Consider the following 19,899-nt stretch of genomic DNA (forward strand, 5'->3'; position numbering starts at 1 on the left):
CAGCTCCCACTCCCGGGGAGAGCCCAACATCCCGACCATGGCCTCTGTGCAAGCACGTTGGGTCTGATGGTGCAGGGCACGGCTGTCCGCACCTCGCAGGGGGCGCTGGGCATCATCCACTGCGTCCCCAGGGAGAACTGACCACTCCCCTTCTTTCTCCATAGCCGCACCAGCTGCATGTGCAGGGCACACCACCCCGCTAGGGACATGCTCCCACACCCGAGGGCTCCACAGGACCACCACAATATGGCAGGGGTACTGAGAGCAGCACCTGGGGGCCCTATGAGCCCTGCACTGCACCATCCAGGGCTGGGTGAGGAGGACCTGCAGCTCCACTAGGAGCAGCTTGCCCAGGACTGTGCCATGTGCTCACACCCGCAGGCCCTACTGCAGAGCGTGCTGCCCCGTGCCGTCCCAATGCCTGCTGCCCACCCAGCTACTGCCCACCCGGGGGGATGGGGAGGAGGGTGTGGAGGTCGAGGTGGGGGGTGTGGAGGTTGAGGAGGGAGAGGTAGGAGGGGGGAAGGAGTGGGAAGAGGAACCCTGAGAACTGTCTGTCCGGGGTGGGGGTAGGGGGCCCTTTAAGCATGGAGCTCAATTAGGGTGTGGGGCTGCTGCCTGAGGCTAAGTCCTAACCTGATGCCCTGCCAGCACTGGTTCCAGCCAGCCTTAACTTCAGTTCAGGGTCCTCTTAGTGTGCATGCACTATTTTGAAATAGCAAAACACTATTTCAAAATAGTTTGTGTGTATAGATGCGTTCTTTCTAATTAACTTAATTCAAATTAAATATTTCGAATTAAGTTAACTCGAATTAATGCTGTAGTGTAGACATACCATAAGAAAGTTTCATTTTAAGGAGTTACGTAGAAACAGAACTGGCTGGAAACTATAGTTCTGTAGTTTTGCATCAGAAACAGAGCCCCAGAGAAGGCCACATTTCAGGTCTCTATGCATTGTTATCCACCAAGAAACCCATAGGGCAGATAATGTCCATCCTGAATCTGACTTCTTCCATTCCAGGATGGGTTTTAGCAGGTAAGGTCTTCACTTTTACATTCATATACCCTGTGACCAAGCAAATGCACTAGCAGACCTGCACAGATTTCTCCTACAGGATATATATTAGAGAACACTGATGCGGCTTCTACAGTATATACATATTTGTTTTTGTGGCTAGCCTACGTGTTTAGAGATAGTGACTCCCAGTGACTACATCACTAATTTGGCACCTATCAACACAAATGGTTTTATCTACCCTTTCCTCCAACATTTACCCATGACTCATACTGTATCTAACCAACATTTTGTCTCACTTTCTTCTTTAGTTTGGGATGTTTTGCATATGATAAGCACTGCAAAATAATTTATTATTTACTCCTCTAAGCTTCCCTGATTACAGAATCTTTGTTATTCTTTCCATTACAATAACATCTAAAGATGCCTTTCCCCTTCTATCCCCACATCAGAGCCCCATTATATTAAGCTGCTACTGGTAATATGGAGCAGCTTTCTTGTAATTCTCTAACCATCAGTCTATAAGCACTGTAACAAAATGTCTATTTTCGAGACTTGAAAAGTAGCTGTTTTATCACAAAAATTGGCGCTTTGGGCAAATTACAGTAATCAAATATAAATGGACTTTGATATTATGATAGTGCCCAGAAGCCCAATCAGGATCAGATATGAATCCCACCCTCCATTCAGTCATATTTAAGAAAAAGACAGTTTCCATAAAGCAAGTGAATAGACTGTACATCGTTTGCAATAGTGCTGACTGATGATTTGCAGCGCTACTGAACTAATGTGTGCATTATCTTCCCACTATTGTTTGCACTGGTCACTGACTATGTCATGAAGAAAGTAACCACAGAAGGCAACCAAGAAATGTTATGGACAAATGATAAACCACAGTTGAGTTTTTGCTGACAGTACTGTCCTGCTTATTACAATATTGTTGTAGTCCTTTTGGTCCCAGGATAGGAGAGAGACAAGGTAAGTGAATTAATATATTTTATTAGACCACCTTCTGTTAGTGGACAGTATAAGCTTTGAGTTTCACAGTGTGCAAGATGCAAGAGCGGAGAATTCTGGTAAGTGATCTTTTTTAGTAGATTGTGCTTGGTTATATGAGGTAGAGCTGCCCTTTGCTCTGTGTATTTAAGATGTGGATGGAGAGAGGGATAGAGATGTACAATATTAGCTGTATTTGAGTGTGCTCCAATTCACTAGTACAGATAAACAGTGCAATGGAACAGTGTTAATGCATACTGAGTTTTCATGGGAATCCTCCAGAGAGATTTCTAGGAAACTTTCCTGAAAGTACCCACCTGCTGAAGGTTGCTTGCCAGAGCTGCTTTGTTCCTTCCCCCGTTGTAGGAAACCTTCCCATGTCAATTGGCAATCACTTATGCAAGGATCAAAGTGGCACACAGGTAAGTAGCATAGGGACATGGTCTGAAGCCGCACACATGCAGGAGATGCACCCTGGTACCTTTGCTTCCCCTCAGGAATGACATACTGGCTTCAATTAGGGTTGTAAATTTCTATCAGAACAGTTAATTGTTATAATCAAAATTGTGTCATTTAACTGGTTAACTATTGGTGGGGGCAGGGGTCTTACAGGGTCATGGAGGCATGGCTGGAGCCAGGATCCAAGGCCACTGCGGTGCAGCTATAGCTCCTACAGCCAGGGCCAAGTTCTGCCTGCCACTGTTAGGGCCGCTGCAGCAGGGCCGGGGTCCTGTGTGCCCACCACGCAGCCTCACCTGCCACCCTGACGTGGCCGGATTCCCACTGGCCAGCTCCAAGCTGGCAGTCCAGTTAACCAGTTACCAAATAAACATTCCAGTAAGCCTAATGCTTACCAGGTAACTGGTTAACTTTTTATATCCTTAGAAAACAGTAGCAAAATTTCAATAGCGTCCCTAGACACCTGCAGTCGTCCCCTTAAAACACCACCTCGCTCATTTGCTCTATTTTGATTACCCAACACACCCTACATGAGCCAAACTCACCGGTATGTGTGCTTGCCAAGAGACAGTGAGAAAATGACTGGTATGTAAAAAGATGAATCATTATAGTAAAATGCACAATGCTGTACATAAACTAACAATCATACTTTTGTGCCTTGTTTATTGTGCTTCTGGAAAAGTGGCCTTTGAGAGAACCTCCTACATGCCAGCAGTGCACCTCCACCAGCTAATGAAATTACCAAATCAGTGCAAGGAGGACATGTTCTGAGAGGTGCTCCAATCTTCAGAGGCAAAAAACAGACATAGGGAGTGGAGAGATGAATCCTGAAGGAAAAATTTAAAATTGAAAGGCAGGACAGAAAGAGTGAGGAATGCATTGTAAAGGGCCAGGAACAGATGATAAAAGTGATGGAGGAGCAAACAGAGATGTTGAAGTCACTAATCATGCACTAGCCAGAACACATGCATGCTCCCTATCTGCCGCCGCCTTCCCTCCCCCCCCCAGCCAATATAGAACTGCTTTCCATGTTCTCCCTAAGCTCCTCCTACACATTCCTTGCAATTTCCTGGCACATCTCGGTACCCAGTTCACTCCACTCCTTCAACTGCTTCCAAAATTACATAACCACAGTATGAGACAAACAGTATTAGAGAGTTTACCCTGCCCTGCACTCTTCTCTTCTCACCAAACCTTTTGTGTGTGCTGTTAATTAATACAAATAAGCTCTGTGAAAGATAACCCATCTTTGTCTCCTGCAAATGGTGGTTGCTGGTGGCAGTAATACATAATAGAAATATGACCATTTGCTAACTACAAATCACAGTCAGGAATTACCAAAATTTTTATGCAAGGCAAGGCAACAAGTTAACAAAGCATGAGAGAGTGCTATACAGAAAAAGGCACATTACTATTTCTCACTGTCAAAATGGTGCCTCAAAGCCACCCTGATTCAAATGTCTCCCTTTCCTGCCCCTCTAGTAGCCCTGGGATCTGGCTGCTTAAATTTAGCAGCCAGGTGATCCACCTTCACACTCCACCCCAGGAAAAAAAAACTTTCACCCTTAGCCTTACAAATATGGAACATACAGCAGGTTGCTATGACCACAGGAATACTTTCCTGATTTAAGTCTACCCTGCCATACTGTCAGTGACAGTATGCTTTTAATCTGCCAAATGCACATTCAACTGTCATTCTTTACTTGCTCAGCCTATTGTTGAAGTGCTCCTTGTTGCTGGTCAGGTTTCCCATGTAAGGCTTCATGAGCCATGTCATTAAGAGGTAAGTCGGGTCTCTCAGGATGACTGTGGGCATTTCAATATCTCACACTGGAATCTTCTGCTTTGGAAAGAAAGTTTCTGCTTGTGTAAGTTTTTGTACAAGCCAGTATTCCGGAAGATGTGTGCATCATTCACTTTCATGGACCACCTACACTGATGTCAGCAAAACACTCCTAGTGATCCACAAGTGTATGCAATACCATAAAGAAGTCTCTTTCTCTTAAATTACTCTATCGCAAGATGGCCTGGGGCCAAAATTGGGATCTGTGGGAAGTTGTGTGGCAATGAGATTCCCTCACAACCATCCACTATTTCATACACATTGCCAAGAGTCACTGTCCTTCATACCAGGATGTGATTAATGGCCCTGCACACTTGTGTTGATACAGCCCCAACAGTCTATTTCCTGATGACAAACTGATTTGTGACCAACCAGTAGCAGTCTGGAGTTGCCAGCTTGCACACAGCGATCACCACACACTTCTCCGCCGAGAGGGCAGCTCTTCTTTTCATGTCCTTGCAGCACAGTGCAGGAGTGGGTTCCGCACACAGTTTCAGGAAGGTGGCTTTCCACATCTAGAAGTTCCACAGCCACTGTGGTCATTCCAGACCTGCATAACAATACGATACCACCACTCAATGGTTGTTTCCCAAGCTCAAAACAAACCGTTCACTGTGTTCAGCTGCTCTGCGAATGCCCAAAGTAAGCTGGTGTTGTCTTTCCATGGCACACTGCAGGTCAAGCAACTCCAATTGCTGTTCGGATTAGGTGTTCTCAATATACTGTATGAAAACATCTCACCTAGTCAGAAGTGATCACAACAGCAAACAGCAGTGCAGGATCTATCCTTTCAAACAGAGATGGCAGATACACAGTAAACAGGGGCCTTTGAAACATTCTGTGGAATGCATTTGGAAGCCTATGACACGCTGGGACAGAAGAAACTACATAATGGGACAGGGAGCCTGCACCCATGATGCACTGTGATCTACTGTGCCTTCCTACAACTCCTAGCTGCAGAAGGTGGTAAGTAGCACAGCAGGATAGTTACTCACAGAGCATGGCTCTCACTGCCAATGCTAGAGCATCAACTATCCAACAGAAGGCGCTTCACATGACCAATATAATTGTACTGTTTGTGCATGTTTGAAAAAACTGCATAGTGCAGACAACGCCATTGCAAAACAAGTCAATTTGTCCCTAAGCAAGGAGAAGACAACATATATGCCTATCACTCCCCCAAAAGCAACCATCAGAGTAGGAGGAGAAACTCTAGAACTAGTAAGGCATTTTAACCACCTAGGGAGTGAGATGTGCAATGATGGGGACGCCATATTTGATATCAAGCAATAAATATCAAAAGCAGCAAAAAACAATTTCCATAAACTTGAAAAGTTTTAGAAAAGAAGCATGATGGGCACTGACAAAACGAGCCATTGAAATTTACAATGGAAACGGAAAAGAAAAAGATGAACTCATTCCCAAGTAAATGTCTGCAAAAGATCTTCAAAGTTCATTGGAAAGAGTTTCTTGCAACATCAGAAATTCTAAGGAGAGCAAATCAGCCTAAAGAATTAAACAAGACAACAAATATTTAGGCCATGCTTTAAAGATGTCACCAACACAAATTGTGCATCAAGTGATAATATAGACATTACCTGAAAGGGGTGGGGGGGAGGAAGACAAACATTATGCAGAACAGAAAAAGAAAAATTAATCAACACTCAGAAGCCTAAAGAGACCAGCATAAGACTAAAATAACAAATATCTGAAGAAGTGGGCTGTGCCCACGAAAGCTCGTGATACCATCTACATGTTTTGTTAGTCTTTAAGGTACTCCTAAACCAGTGTTTCTCAACCAGTGGTATGAGTACCCTTAGGGGTACTCGAGAGAAGTCTGGGGGGACGTCAACACAATTGAAATTTGGAGAAAACTGAATTTTTGTTTTAAGTTTTAGAGTGTTTTATTATTGTTGTACTTTTTACACCCAAAAGTTTCATTGCCCGCCCAGCTACAGTTAAGTTGTTTAAACAAATGTGTCGCAATGGTAGGAAAAAAATTTGCGTGTCTGAAAACAGTAGGTATTGGAGGTACTTTTTTTTTTTTTTTAAAGGGGTACTTTATTTTAAAAGGTTGAGAAACACTGTACTAGACTATTTGTTGTTTTTTAAGTTTTTCCTGTGACAGACTAACTCAGCTACCCCTCTGAAGACTAAAATAGATGGTGGAAATTGGCAAGTGCCCCATACACGTGAGTGCCAGGAAGAAAGATGTTGTCAGAATCAGTCTAATGAGAATTCTAGAGTGGGGTTTTTTGTTGTTTTTTTTTAAAGAAACTTTCCAATGAATCACATTAAGAACTGAAGGTAGATTGAACAGTTCCACTAGCTTGTCATTGTTTACAAGTCTTTTTGCATCCATGCCAATACAATAACAGGGAGCATGGATCAATGGTTAGAGCACAGGACTGGAAGTCAGAATTTCTGGGTTATCTCTGCAGCTCTGCTACCAGTGTTCTTAGGTAACCTTGAGTAAGTCAAGAACTCTATATCTAAGACTATTCATTTGGAAAAGGAGTAGAATAGATATTTACCTTCCTCCTAGCAAGTTGTGAGGCTTAATTAAATGTTTAGGAAGTGCTTTGAGAACTTTGTATAAAAGAAAGTAAGATACTTAGACATTCTAGTAAGTAATAAACTTGCCATACACTAGAGGATGGAACACCTTGGATCGGATGGCTGTTATAGTAATTAAATATAAAAACCACTACACACAAGAAATGAAATATACACATCTCTAAATGCTAACTATGCCTCATCGTACAAACATGAGTGTATATTTGGTTTCTGGCTATCCCGTATACCATATTATCTGGAGTATTGCATCCAGTTCTAGGCCCCCCCACTACAGAAAGGATGTGGATTGGATTGGAGAAGGTCCAACGGAGGGCAACCAAAATGATTAGGAGGCTGGAGCACATGACCTATGAGGAGAGGCTGAGGGAGTTGGGCTTATTTAGTCTGCAAAAGAGCGAGGGGGGATTTGATAGCAGCATTCAACTTCCTAAAGAGAGGTTCCAAAGAGGATGGAGAAAGGCTGTTCTCAGTAGTGACGGATGGCAGAACAAGGAGCAATGGTCTAAAGTTACACTGGGGTAGGTCTAGGCTGGACATTAGGAAAAACAATTTCACTAGGAGGGTGGTGAAGTACTGGAATGGGTTACCTAGGGAAGTGGTGGAATCTCCATCCCTAGACGTTTTTAAGTCTCGGCTTGACAAAGCCCTCGCTGGGTTGATTTATTTGGGATTGGTCCTGCTTTGGGAAAGGGGCTGGACTTGACCACCTCCTGAGGTCTCTTCCAGCCCTAGGATTCTATATGAAATGGAAGACTTCAATATGAAAAATATCACCCTGGCAATTTGTTTTATTTCTAAAGGGGAGACACATTTGAAAGGAGAAGCCAAGAGTCAAATCACTGAAGCTTTCAGAGAACGTAAAGCAAATGTTGGCAGGACGCACATGTTTATCCTTTTCTTATACTGTTTAAATTATTGTTATAAACAAATCATTATCTTGTATAGCCACTGCTTGGCCCCTTTGATGCCAAATACTTTGAAAGTTATGATAATTAACTTGGAAGGTCTGTAGCTGTGCATGCAAATGAACGGTCATGAGGATGGAAGGGGTAGAGGATTTGTGGGAAACTAAAAATTGCTTTTTTGCAACTGAGACTTCAATTTTCAAACATCATTGTCCAAAATAGGCACTCAAATATTGCATATCTGGTGAGCAAGTTTATGCTTAGGCATTCTGATATTTTATATACGTAACTGCCAACTAGAATGTCCAAATTTTAAAATTGTATTTGAGGCATTTTGTATTAAAATCTAAGAATGCTAGATAATGTAACATGACAAAGATAGCACACTTGATGATCAGAAGCTTTACCAATTCCTTCAGTTTCATTGCGGAGAAGATGCTTTAGACAAAAACCAAACACACACAGACCTCTTTTACAATATAAATATGTTATTTGGATTGGGAATTGTATTTTTCTAAAGCCATTACTAATGTAATAATAATAACAGTTGATTTTGTAACTATTTTTTATCATTCTTTGCTGCCATGCAAAAGACACGAGTTTAATCCCTTCCCCTCCACAGTCCATGTTGGACTAGAATCAATATGGTGACAGCATGGTATTCTCCTGGAAAAGGGAATGCCTGGATATGTGCTAAATGCCCTATTTATGAGTTGTAAAGGGGATCTCATTCAAGACAGATCACCATAATGCAAGGCCTTGAGGAGGAAGTCATCCATTCTGGAGGAGCCCCTTCTTCACAAAGCTGAGAAGTTTCAGTCAGTATCATGCATTAAAAACATCTGTATAAACTACATATGCACAGTAACATTGGTAACTGTAGTCTCTCATTTCTTTAATACATACACACTTTGTCAAGATTAAATGGGACTCAAATAGCATCATCGGGGATCAGTAGAAGGGAAGAAACAGTGCTGAAAAAAAATCATAATAAAGTGATAACACAAAATTACTTGAAGCCTCCTTTTAAATTGTGCATTTTTTTTTGGTAACATTAAAGCCCTCCTTTCACCTCTCTCAGGAAGAGAAAGTCTGATGGTCAAAACCGCATATAAACATCGTTAAAAAAGAAATTGCTTTTTCAATTCAAGGAACAGGTTTGTACTGCAGACAGTGTACTATGTTTGAAAAATAAAGTCGCTCTACAATGAGTGTCCAAGTCTAAACAACTTCTATAATGTAGTCTATAAAAAGACAAGACAAGAAATACTCCCCTGCCTGTATGTGCTTGCTGAAATTTCCTAACTTATTTGGACAATTTTCACCAAGCTTCTTGGATTTTCTGCTAAAAAAAATTATTTTCATGGATTCATTTCTGGAAACTCAAGGGATTCTGGAGTTATAGCAATGCAATTATGCACCTCACTTTCAGACAAACTAGAACTAGTCAAACCCCTTTTCGCCAACACCTCTTTCCTCATGACTGTGAATATCACAACCTCTCTCTGAGCTTTGATCTGTTTGCATTTTCAAGTGCTCCTTCTGGCCTAGTTGGGAGCTCAGTGACTTTGCTTCAATAGACATTATGTCACCCTTTAGCACATATGTAAACAGAATGTCTAACACCTTTATAATATACATCAGGCAAGTGTAATGCAAAAAAACTGACAAGATATATATTTATCTGCACCTGCATAAAGTAGCACGTTACTAATAAGAATATTTATATTGTGTGTATTTTAAATGCACTTTAGGACATAGAAATTGTGGTTTCTAAAGTAAGATTTTACCTTGGCTAAATATATCTTATGTTTACACAGAGGCTACAAATAAGTGATTCATCCTTATCTTCTTATTTCAAGTACTATGCTTCTATACTGTACTCTGAGTGGACATTTTCAAAATTATACTATTTATACACAAATATTTGATCCATTGATATTCTGAATTTATACCGAGCCAATTATTCTGAATTCTGATTATACTGAACAGTAGTGTAGAACAACACATGATACCACTGAACTTTTTAAAGTGGAAGTATCTTAGGGAAATGTTTATGAACTCTTGAGATTAATACTACAATGGAGCAAGACAATCATGTGCAGGACTCTTGAAACAGTAGCTGTGTTTTTAATTTGCAAAACACTTAGACTATGTCTACACTAGACTTCTTTCTGGAAAAAAAAAAGAAGAAGAATCCACTGTTGCTACTACTTGTTCAGTTCTGTCATTGTTAGCCAGTGTGTTCGAGTACAGGAAGAACTCCAGGAAACCACCGAGTTGATTAACTGCTCACAGCAGGTATAAACAACATAGAAGTAAGACACCATGGCTGCCAGCACCTCAGTAACTTAGTCTTCCTACCATTTGTATCCCCAGTGAAAGGGAACTCAATGAGGTTGCAGAGTGTAACTAAGTATCTTTACTGGAATTGACCAGAGGAAACAGAAGGTAGGATTTGGCCCAGCCACTTTGGTTAACAATTCTGCTGGAACAGAATTCCACTCACTGTCAAGCTGTTCTACTTGCTCCTATTTCAACTACCAAGATGGAAGATAAGGGGTAAAGTTTTCAAAAGTGCCCTTTCAGATACTAAATGAGACTAAGTCTCATTTGAAAACAATGAGATTCAGACTCCCCAGGATCTGATCCAAAGCCCACTGAAGTCATTGGGCATGAACGCAATGGGTTTTGGTCCAGGCCAAATATGTCCAAGTCATTTTTTAGAATGGATTTTGACTTCTAAGTCACTTACACACTTCTGAAAATATTATCCCAAAATTAATTTATGACAAAGGAAACAATGCTGAATGCACAGACAGAAGCCCTGTTAAGTAACAAGATGTTACCATATAATACAAACCAATTTAAAAGGGAAGTATTTACATTCTCTCAAAAAACAGGCAGGTGGAATGGTACCTTAATGATGTACTGGAGGTCAAAAATGGAGAGATCAGACAAATACCGAACACTCCTCCCCCTCCCCCCAAAAAAACAAACAGAGAAAAAATTGTTGAAGGGAAAAAAAGGGGGGGGAGAACCAAAGTTGTTGGGGGAAAAAAAAAAAAAAGACTCCAAGACCATTTTGTGCCGGCAGCCTTGCAGACCCAAGTAAGCATGGGGGCGTTGGGAGCCAGGGGTGGGTTCCACGGCCACTCGGTCTGGGGCTAGCCATAGAAGCTGGAGATGCTGCTGACATGGTGTCTCTGGGGCTGGCCCCGGGCTGCCTGGCCATGGTAGCGGTGCCCCCAGATCACAGTTCCTCTGGGGACCAGCTCTGGACCGCATGCTTCTCAGTTTAAATCTCTGTGGTAATCACAGGGATAGGATCTCTGCTAGGGTTACCAGGTAGTCATTAAAAAAAAACAAAAAAACTAGACATGCTTCATGGGTTGAGGGGGAAGGACCAGCTGGAAGGGGAGCGGTGCTGGCCAGGAGGCGGGGGAGGCCGGGAAACAGAGCTAACGCGGGGGGAGGGGGGCAATGGGGCTGGCCGCGGGGCTGACGGGAAGCAGGGCTGGTGAGTGAGGGGAGAGGGGAGGTTGGGTGGAACGGGGATGGCCGCAGAATATTGGGGGTGGGGGGCCAGAGCTGACTGGGGGAGCTCACGAGGAGGGGAGAACTGGCCACCCAAAGCAGGGCTGACTGGGGAAGATCCGGAGCAGGAACCGGCCAGCGGGACACAGAGCTGGCGGAGGGGGCAGGGGAGTGAATCACCTGGTGGGGAGCAGGACTGACCCGGGTTGTGTAGAGTCTAGGGCGCTCCAGTCCCGCACAAGTCAGTCTGGCTGTGGCTCCACCACGCGCTTGACCGGCACGCACAAGCATGGACAGGGTTGCCCCTCCTCCTCACACGCAACCAGGGCTCCCAGCGCTGATCGCGCCCCGCCTCCCAGTCATTCTCCCCGTCCCCACCAGGCTTCCGTCCAGCGCCCAGCCGGAAAACCAGGAAATACTGAACATTGCACGTGTCCGGTATTTTCTGGATTTTTTATTTACCGGACAGAGGGTCCAAAAACCGGACACCTGGCAACCCTAGGCCAGATCAAAGCCCAAGGCTGGTTGCATCTGGTCCACTAAGAGGCTTTTGCTCACCCGTGATCTAACGTATATACTTTTACGTTACGTTAAGTGCTTCATTCTCTGTAAAAGAGTTAACCTAAAGTGTTTTACAATATGTCTTCTGTAAAGTCTACCCTTTGTGTTGTTGTTTTTTCCAATGCAGCTGGAAATCGGTCTGTGGTATGCACCCCTGCTGCTGCAGTTAGGTTTCTGCAGATTAGATAGCCCAAAAAAAAAAAAAAAAAAAAAAAAAAAAAAGGACAGGCGATTACATGTTTAATGAACTTATGAAATCCACCTTCACTGATAGGACACACCCAGAAGCTAAAGTAACAAATTTCTTACCGGTACTACCATTTTGCTCAGGCAGGGCACCCAGGGCAGGTTGCCATACAATAGTGCCTGCAAAATATTTAAGTGTGGGATGGAATGTAGGGGTCTCGAGGCAGAGGATTGTGGGGGTGGGAGGGGCTCAGGGCAGGGGGTTGGATGTGGGGGGTGCAGGAGTCACAGTCGGAGGTGTGAGTAGGGGCTCAGGCCAGGGGGATGTGTGTATGGGGGGAGTATGCAGGAGGCAGGGGTGCTATTTAGGGAAGGCAGGGGGCTGAAGCACCCTTTCCTTCCCCCTCCCCCCCCCTCCAAGAGTCATACCAAGAACCTGCTTGCTCTTCCTCTTCATTGTCAGGGAGAAAGAAGAAAGCACACAGCACGTGTCACTCACACCTTTGTCCCCTTCCAAGCCAGGAGGGAAAGGAATGCAGGCACACATGCTGTGTGCTTTCCTCTCGCTCCCTGACAACAATGGGAAGGGGAAATATAGCAAGCAGCATCGTGGCAGAGATCTCAGGATGTGGCAGGCTTCAGGCCCCCTCTGCCCTGCTTCCATAAATAGCACCGGGGGAAGAGATCAAGAAGTCCCAGACTAGTGGGGGGCACCCCCCTCAGCTAGAGCTTTTAACCTGCCTAGCTGCCTTTTGCTTAGCACAGCAGGCAAGCCTCTGGAGCATGGCTGGGAGCAAGCACACTGTACCTCGTCCTGCAGCCAGGCCCGACAGCTCCTTGCTGGAGCAGAGCCCCAGGACACACTGGTTTACTTTCACTTCTGGGCACAGCTCAATACCCAGGTGATTGCTGCTAGAGGTTTCATAGCGTAGACATGCCCTCAGTAATTGGTGTAGGCGTTCAACACTTCTGGGAATTGGCCAGCAGGACCAAACCCATCAGCCAAAAATGTGTAAAAGGAAGATGGTGGCAACAGAGTGCCACGCGCTCTCTCTCCCCTTCCCCGCCCACTCTGCATGTAGTTCAGGCAGGTAAGCTTTGCAATCAGGCTTCTGAAGGTTGAGGAGAAGGCCAGCTGGGTGGCAAGCAGATGGAACTAGAGAAGCACTACTTCTCTACATCATCCTTCTCCTAGAAACCAAAGGGATTTCCTAGAGTAAAATAACCCTCAACGCTCATGTATTTACATGCAAAACTATGAACCATTTATATGCATCACTATGTGCCCTCAAGAACCCTTATGGCAAGGAAAAGCCAACTATAGTGAAGAATGCCCTGGCAGCTGAGGAAATAGTACAGAGAACAGCTAGGAAGCTTGGAGTCTGCATATTTACCTGAAGTTGCATAGACTTTCTTTACCAATTTCAGAGCATCCAGAATTTAAGGCGGCCATGCCCACTCATTTGATTGCTTGTCAGAGATGGGCTATCACATAAGCAGACAGAAACTCCCTGATCTTATGCCCATTCATTTTTCCATATAACTTTGGCCCAAGAGTTTCTATGGGTGTTCATCCTGCAGGCCTCGATTAAAAAAAAAAAAAACACATGTACCTTTCGATGGACTCTAGTCTCACAGCTACATTTTAAAATTTTAGATAACATTATTGCTGTAGATTAGGAAACTCATGGAATGCTCAACAGTCTGTATTTCAGCAACACAAGCTTGGAAGCAATTTCTTCCTGGATGGTAGTCATAGTTCTGCTGCTTACTCCTAGGACCCACATTTATCAAAACATCTATTTTAATATGACACTGAAGCTTCTTACTTCAAACTCTAAAAACTTTACAGAACTTCTTTGAAAATGGAGTTACAGTTTGCACATTGAACTGTATTGGAATACTGTCGGGGTTTCATTTTTCCTCATTATAAACTAAGTTTCACTAGGTCAGTTCCTTCCAGTCCCATTCCACTGTATAACACTTTTTAATATGTGTTTTCTGTTTTGCCATTGAAGTTCTCTTGGGGGAAGGGGGAGAGGAGGAGGAGGCATGGAACACTAATAAGATTCTGAAAATGAGCTTTGTTTAAAAATAAAGTTGATGTCTAAAAGAATTTATTTTAGCATCTCTCAATTACATACACCCTCCTACTGAGTTCCAAAGGTCAGTCACCATTCCTCTGGCAGAAGATTGGGTACTCTACATAGCCAAACCCCACCAACATCAAACAGAGGGATCATTGCTGAGAAACTCAGGTCATTCTTTGCTCCTGCCCCAGGACTATGCGTGCACTCCCTATACTGGTTCCTGCAACAATTTGGGTGCAATTGACGACTATCATATATAGCACACAAAACAAAGTGGCTTCAATCCAGATAAGGACCTTTGGACACTACCATATTATAAATGTTAAATGATAAGAAGCACTATTTAGTCATACAAGCCCTAAACTACAAAATACAACTCAATTCTGTTTGTTTTTATTGGAAAAGATTAGGCTGAATTTCATTGCTCCTAAAACCAAATTGACAAACAAGAGGTATCTCTGGTCAAAAACTTTCAAGGATGGGGATGTGTTATACAGCAGTGGTCACCTACCAGTAGATTGGGATCTACTGATAGATGTTTGGGCCTCTGACAGGTGATCCTGACTGGTTTGGCCAGCAAGCTCTCAAGCATTGGCACTTCAGTTGCTCCTCCACCCACTGTCATGCTGCTTCTTCCCTCTGCTTTGGAGCTTTCCCTCAGGAGCCTCCTGCTTGCTGTGCAAGGTGTGGGGGCACTGATGTCAGGGTGTCCCTCCTCCCCTCCACTTCTGTACCCTGTCTCCACACAGAGAGAAGGGGATGGAGGGAGCTTAGCAATGCAAATCTCGTCACTCTCACACTTTGTGTGTCTGTGTCACTCTCACAAACACACCGTCCATCACTCTGATCTCCCAATCTAACACATATGTGGGGGCTGTTGTTACTATCACTGCTTGCAAAGTGAGTTATTTTTGGCTTGTCTGTGCATTTCATAATTTTCATCTCTCTCTTACGCTTAAATTTAATTCTTTGAGTAATGAGTTCTAGAATACCCAACTTTTCATGTCTGGAGTCATTATCCCAGTGGTAATTTCTGCTCCTGGAAGTGGCTGGCATGTCTCTGCAGCCCCTGAGAAAGTCAGAGCAGGGGGTCTCCACATGCTATTCCTTGCCTATAGAACAGTGGTCTCCAACCTTTTTACACCCAAGATCACTTTTTAAAATGACAGAACAAGTCAAGATCTACCTCCCCGCCCCTTCCTTGAAGCCCCGCCCACTCTATTCTCCTCCTCTTCATCACTTGCTATCCCCAACCCTTATACTGCTGCTTCCCTCCCCCCCCCCCAATTCTCCCCAATTCTTCTGTAGGAAGAGGTTTTTCCAATATTTGGCCTGTCTAGACTGGACCAATTGTCAGAAAAACCCCTTCATTCCTCGTGGAAAGAGGAATATAGGGGGGACCGAAAGTTCATGTTTGCTCTTCCACTAAAAGAAGCGGAAGAACAAACGTATCCCTGGATTCAGAAGAGTTTTTCTGGGATATCTCCAGAATCCTAAAAAACTCCTGCAGTCTAGCCGTACCCTTGCTGGGTTGAGGCAGGATGTGTAGGCTCTGGGGTGGGAATGAGGGATTTGGGTGTGGGAAGGGGTGAGAGGTGCAAGCTCTGGGAGGAAATCTGGATGCAGGAGGAGGTGAATAAGGGAACGCTGGCTAGGGGAGGGGGCTCCAGGCCAGGCAGTGTTGGGGTCAGATGTAGGGTTAGGGTACTAAGCAAGCCACAGACTTCTGGATGTGAGGGTTCAAGAATTTGGGTTGGGATATGGGAGGGGTTCAGGGCAGGGGGTTCCAGTGTATGATAGGCTCAGATGTAGGGTCTGGGAGAAAGGGCAGTGAAGGAGTGTTACGATGCTGTGGCCAGATGGGGGCTTGGCCCCAATTGGGGGTTTGTTGGCCAGGCTTCATTTTTAAATAAAATACTATGTCAAACACAAAAAGTTTCTGCATTGTCTTTATTTCTGAGATGGACAGGGAACGCGTTTTGAGTCAGGGGTCTCTGACCCACAGAAAAGTCAGTTGGGGCCACACAAGTGAGATGCAAAAAAACCCTCCTCCAACCCTTCCCCCCCACCCCAAGCTTCACTAGTGTGGCCCCAACTGTGTTGGTGGGAGCAGAAGACATAGTACTGGGGAAGGGTGCTAGTGGGTGCTTCGGCATGGGACTGGGTGCCAGTGGGGGCAGGTTTCTGCAGCAGAGGACAGGGGAGTGGGGACAGACTTCTGTGGCTGGGAAGTGGGGAGAAGGAACAGGGGGCAGGGGAGAGGGAACAGGGTGCCGGGGGGGCAGGGAACAGGGTGCCAGTGGGGGCAGAGTCCCCTGCACCTGCCTCCTCCCAGGATTCCGCCCCCCCAGGAAGCCAGCGTGTGCCTCCTGACTCCCCCCTCCCGCAAAGCAGGGAACCCCCACACATGCCTCCCCCGAGGGTGACACACACATACACCCCCACGGCGCAGGGAAACCCCTGCGCTCCTCCTCCAGGCCGACTCACCCCTCCTGTGGTGCAGGGAAGCCACCGCGCTCCTCCTTCGGGGACGACGCCCCCTCCCACAGCCCGCCCAGTACACCACAGACCTGAGGGAGGGGAGCAGCCAACGCACTTCCGGAACCCCTGGAAATGGCGCAAAGCTGCAAGACTTCTGTCCACCCTGCGGGAAGCCAACACTACCTCCATTATCGCTGAAGGTAGGTAGTGGGGCTTCTCAGGGCTGGGGAGAAAATGAAGGGGCCTGAACACCTCACAATCGACTGGTTGAGGCATCACGATCGACCAGTCAATCGCGATCTACTGGTTGGTGACCATGGCTCTAGACACTTGATCAGTAATGAGGAACTGTGGCCAGTAGAAGCTGTGGGCTCAGTGTCTGTAGATGAGAGGCAGCACAGGTCACCACTGAGCCATTCCTGTACATGCCAGCTGCTTTCAGGAGTGGTGCATGGCTAGGGCAGAATAAGACTGCCTAACTCTACTACTCAGAAGCCATCTCAGTCAAACAGTGCCCAGCCAGAGCCTGCTTCCTCAACCCCTCTTCCAGCCCTGACCTCTTCCTACACCCAACCTCCTGCCCCAGACATGAGTCCCCCTGCACCCAAATTCCTTCCCAGAGCTTGCCCCCTGAAGCCCCTCCTGGACTGCAATCTCCCACCCTGGGCTAAGCCCAGAGCCCCTTCCACACACCAAACCTTTTGGCACAAGACTAGAGTCTCTACCCCAACCCCCTACCCCAGCCTGGTGAAAGTGAGAGAGGATGGGGGGGGGGGGTGGAGTGGGCAAAGTCAGGTCTCAGAGAAGGGGTGGAGCAGGGGCAGAGCCTCAGAGAAGGGGTGGGAAGGAAGTGGGGCAAGAGTATTTGGATTAGAGGTAGATCTTACATTGCACTTAATTTGAAAAAGTGATCTTTTGATTAAAAAGGCTGGAGACCACTGTTATACAGGTATACACCACACCCACATCTCTGCCAATGCAAACCTAACCTGAAGAATGACCCTTGTTATTCTACTACTGGAACAGCTGTCCTGAACAGTGACTTAAGTTGTCTCAAAGGTTACTTAATGTTCTTCCACCTCACATTATTTTGTATTTATTGAAAATCAGCCAATAGCAAACAAGCCTCTGAGGGGAAAAGTTAGTCATCAGGTTGGTGCATATATCAGATTATCCAAATATAATTTGAAAATTATCTTCAAAATAAAGTGAAGTAGCAAAGCCTGTTGAACTGAAAAGTCACATTATGATGATATGGCTTGAATTATATCAAATGTCATGTCCCTTCAATAATTCCTACTTTCTGGGGGAATTACACTGTGCACATGAAGTCAGATGGATTCAATAATCTATTAGAACCTTTCTGCCTTTATCTGCTACAATCCAGTTAAGAATATAGCGTTCATTCAATATAACAATGGATGGGCAATTGAGGTATGGTTTGGGGGGGGGGGGCAGAAGGGGTTGTGTTTGTTCTTTTGCATATTCATGCAGGAGCCTGCAACTAAACAGTGACTCAGGAACAAATATTGGTTTCCTCAAGAATCAACACATTCATCCTCCCAGGATCTCACTGCAAAATAAATAAATTGGCCATGGTGGGTGTGTGCATATCCACATGTAGAGCAGGCAGCCTGACTCTCCTCCCTCGGGCAAAAACTGTTGCAAAAACGTCTTATCCCTACCAGCTCCCAGTCACTGAATGCTTCACTGTCTTTAACCAATTAGCATTTGAAGGTGCAGCAGGGGCAAAAGGAGGGAGTCCATCCTGAAGCAGATATCCCCGGGAATGGGCAACGCCGAGCAGGTGCTTGTAAGAGGCAGCCCCGGGATGCAGCGAGGGATCACTAGCACCCTGCGAAAGCAGCGACTAGTGATGTGCCAGGGAGAACCGGAGCCAGCTCGAGTAAGATCTCCGCTGCCAGGGGGAGCCACGCAGCCCAGCGCCCCCAAGGGGGCTGCAGGTTGGCTCTGCCTCCCCGGCTCTCGGTTAAGCGCTGCCCACCGCTTCCAATGCCACCTGCTGCCGCCGGCCAGACCGCGTCTCCCTCCCGCCCCGGCCCGCAGCCCGGCACTCACCCAGGTTGACGAAGCTCATGACCATGTCCGCGTCGTTGAGGAAGGCGCTGTCCTGCGAGCCGGCCGAGGCGGAGCCGCCGCCGGGTCCCGGCTGGGGGATGAGGGTCTTGCGCTGCAGGGGGTGCGCGGTGGGGGGCTGCAGGCGGCGGGGCTCTGCCCCCGGGCCCTGCTCCTCCTCGCTGGCCAGGGCGTTGTACAGATCCAGCATGAAGAGGGGAGCCGAGTTGAGCCTGCCCGGCGGGGGCAGCTGGTGCTGGGGCGGAGGCGGCCGGGGCCGGTGCGGCAGCCCCAGCACGGAGAGGATTTCCTTCTGCATCTCCCGCTTCTCGTGCGACTTGAGGCGCCGGTAGAGGAATCCCGAGGAGGAGGCTGGAGGCGGCGGCTGCTCCCTGCTGCTGTCCGCCAGCAGCGCCCCCCCGGCGGGCAGCAGGGGCAGCACGGGCGGCGGGGAGCAGCAACAGCTGCACAGCAGCCCGCCCCACCAAAGCAAGCCGAGCCTCAGAGGCATCGCTGCCAGCCGGGGGTCCGCTGCTGGCTCGCCCCTGAGGCAGACGCAGGGTGCCCGGCTCCTACTGCCCCCGGGCTGTGCTGCTCCCCGCGTCGGGAGTTAATTCATGGGTGGGGGAGGCGATGGGGTTAAACCTTCCCCCTGGAGCGCATGGCCCCGCTCGGAGGAAGGGCTGCGGGGGAGAGAGCAGGGCTGCTCAGGTGCAGCCGGGGTGCGCCCGGGAGAGGGGCGGGCGGCTTCCTCTCCCCCACCCCCGCCGGCAGCACACGCGCCCCGCCGAGCGAGCCCAGCTGCCCGAGCCCCCGGCGCAAGCCCGCTGCCCTGGGAGGGGCTGGGTTCCGATACGGGGTGGGGTGGGGGGGGGGGAAGAAAAGCAAAACTCTCTCCGGGAGAAAAGTCCCTGCAGGGCAGCTGGAGGCTCCTGCCGCTAAGGTCCCTCGGGGTCGGCTGCAAGGGGTGATGGTGGGGCAGGGAAAGTCACGCGCGGGCGCTGCTGCTGCTGCTGCTCCTCCAGCCGCCGGGACAAGCAGCCTCGCCTCACTGAGGAGAGCCGCGCTCCGGCAGGTACCACACTCCGGCTCCCAGAAGCGCCCGCCCACCCCCAGTGACAGACAGCGCGCGCCGAGTCTCCCACTCCGACCCCTCCGCCGCGGCTGGCTCTG

The 19,899-nt window shown here is 47.0% G+C and overlaps 1 protein-coding gene across 1 annotated transcript in view; it reads right to left on the minus strand.

The window, feature by feature from the left end:
* The window catches only part of BMP6 (bone morphogenetic protein 6), a 137,909-nt gene extending 118,010 nt beyond the window's left edge, over nt 1-19,899 (minus strand). Inside the window, exon 1 of the mRNA XM_075921280.1 lies at nt 18,730-19,899. Within this exon, the coding sequence (XP_075777395.1) occupies nt 18,730-19,237 (508 nt within the window). The 5' untranslated portion in view covers nt 19,238-19,899. The remainder of the gene's footprint in view (nt 1-18,729) is intronic.

This window comes from Pelodiscus sinensis, chromosome 2, assembly GCF_049634645.1.
Source record: "Pelodiscus sinensis isolate JC-2024 chromosome 2, ASM4963464v1, whole genome shotgun sequence".
Lineage (NCBI taxonomy): Eukaryota > Metazoa > Chordata > Testudines > Trionychidae > Pelodiscus > Pelodiscus sinensis.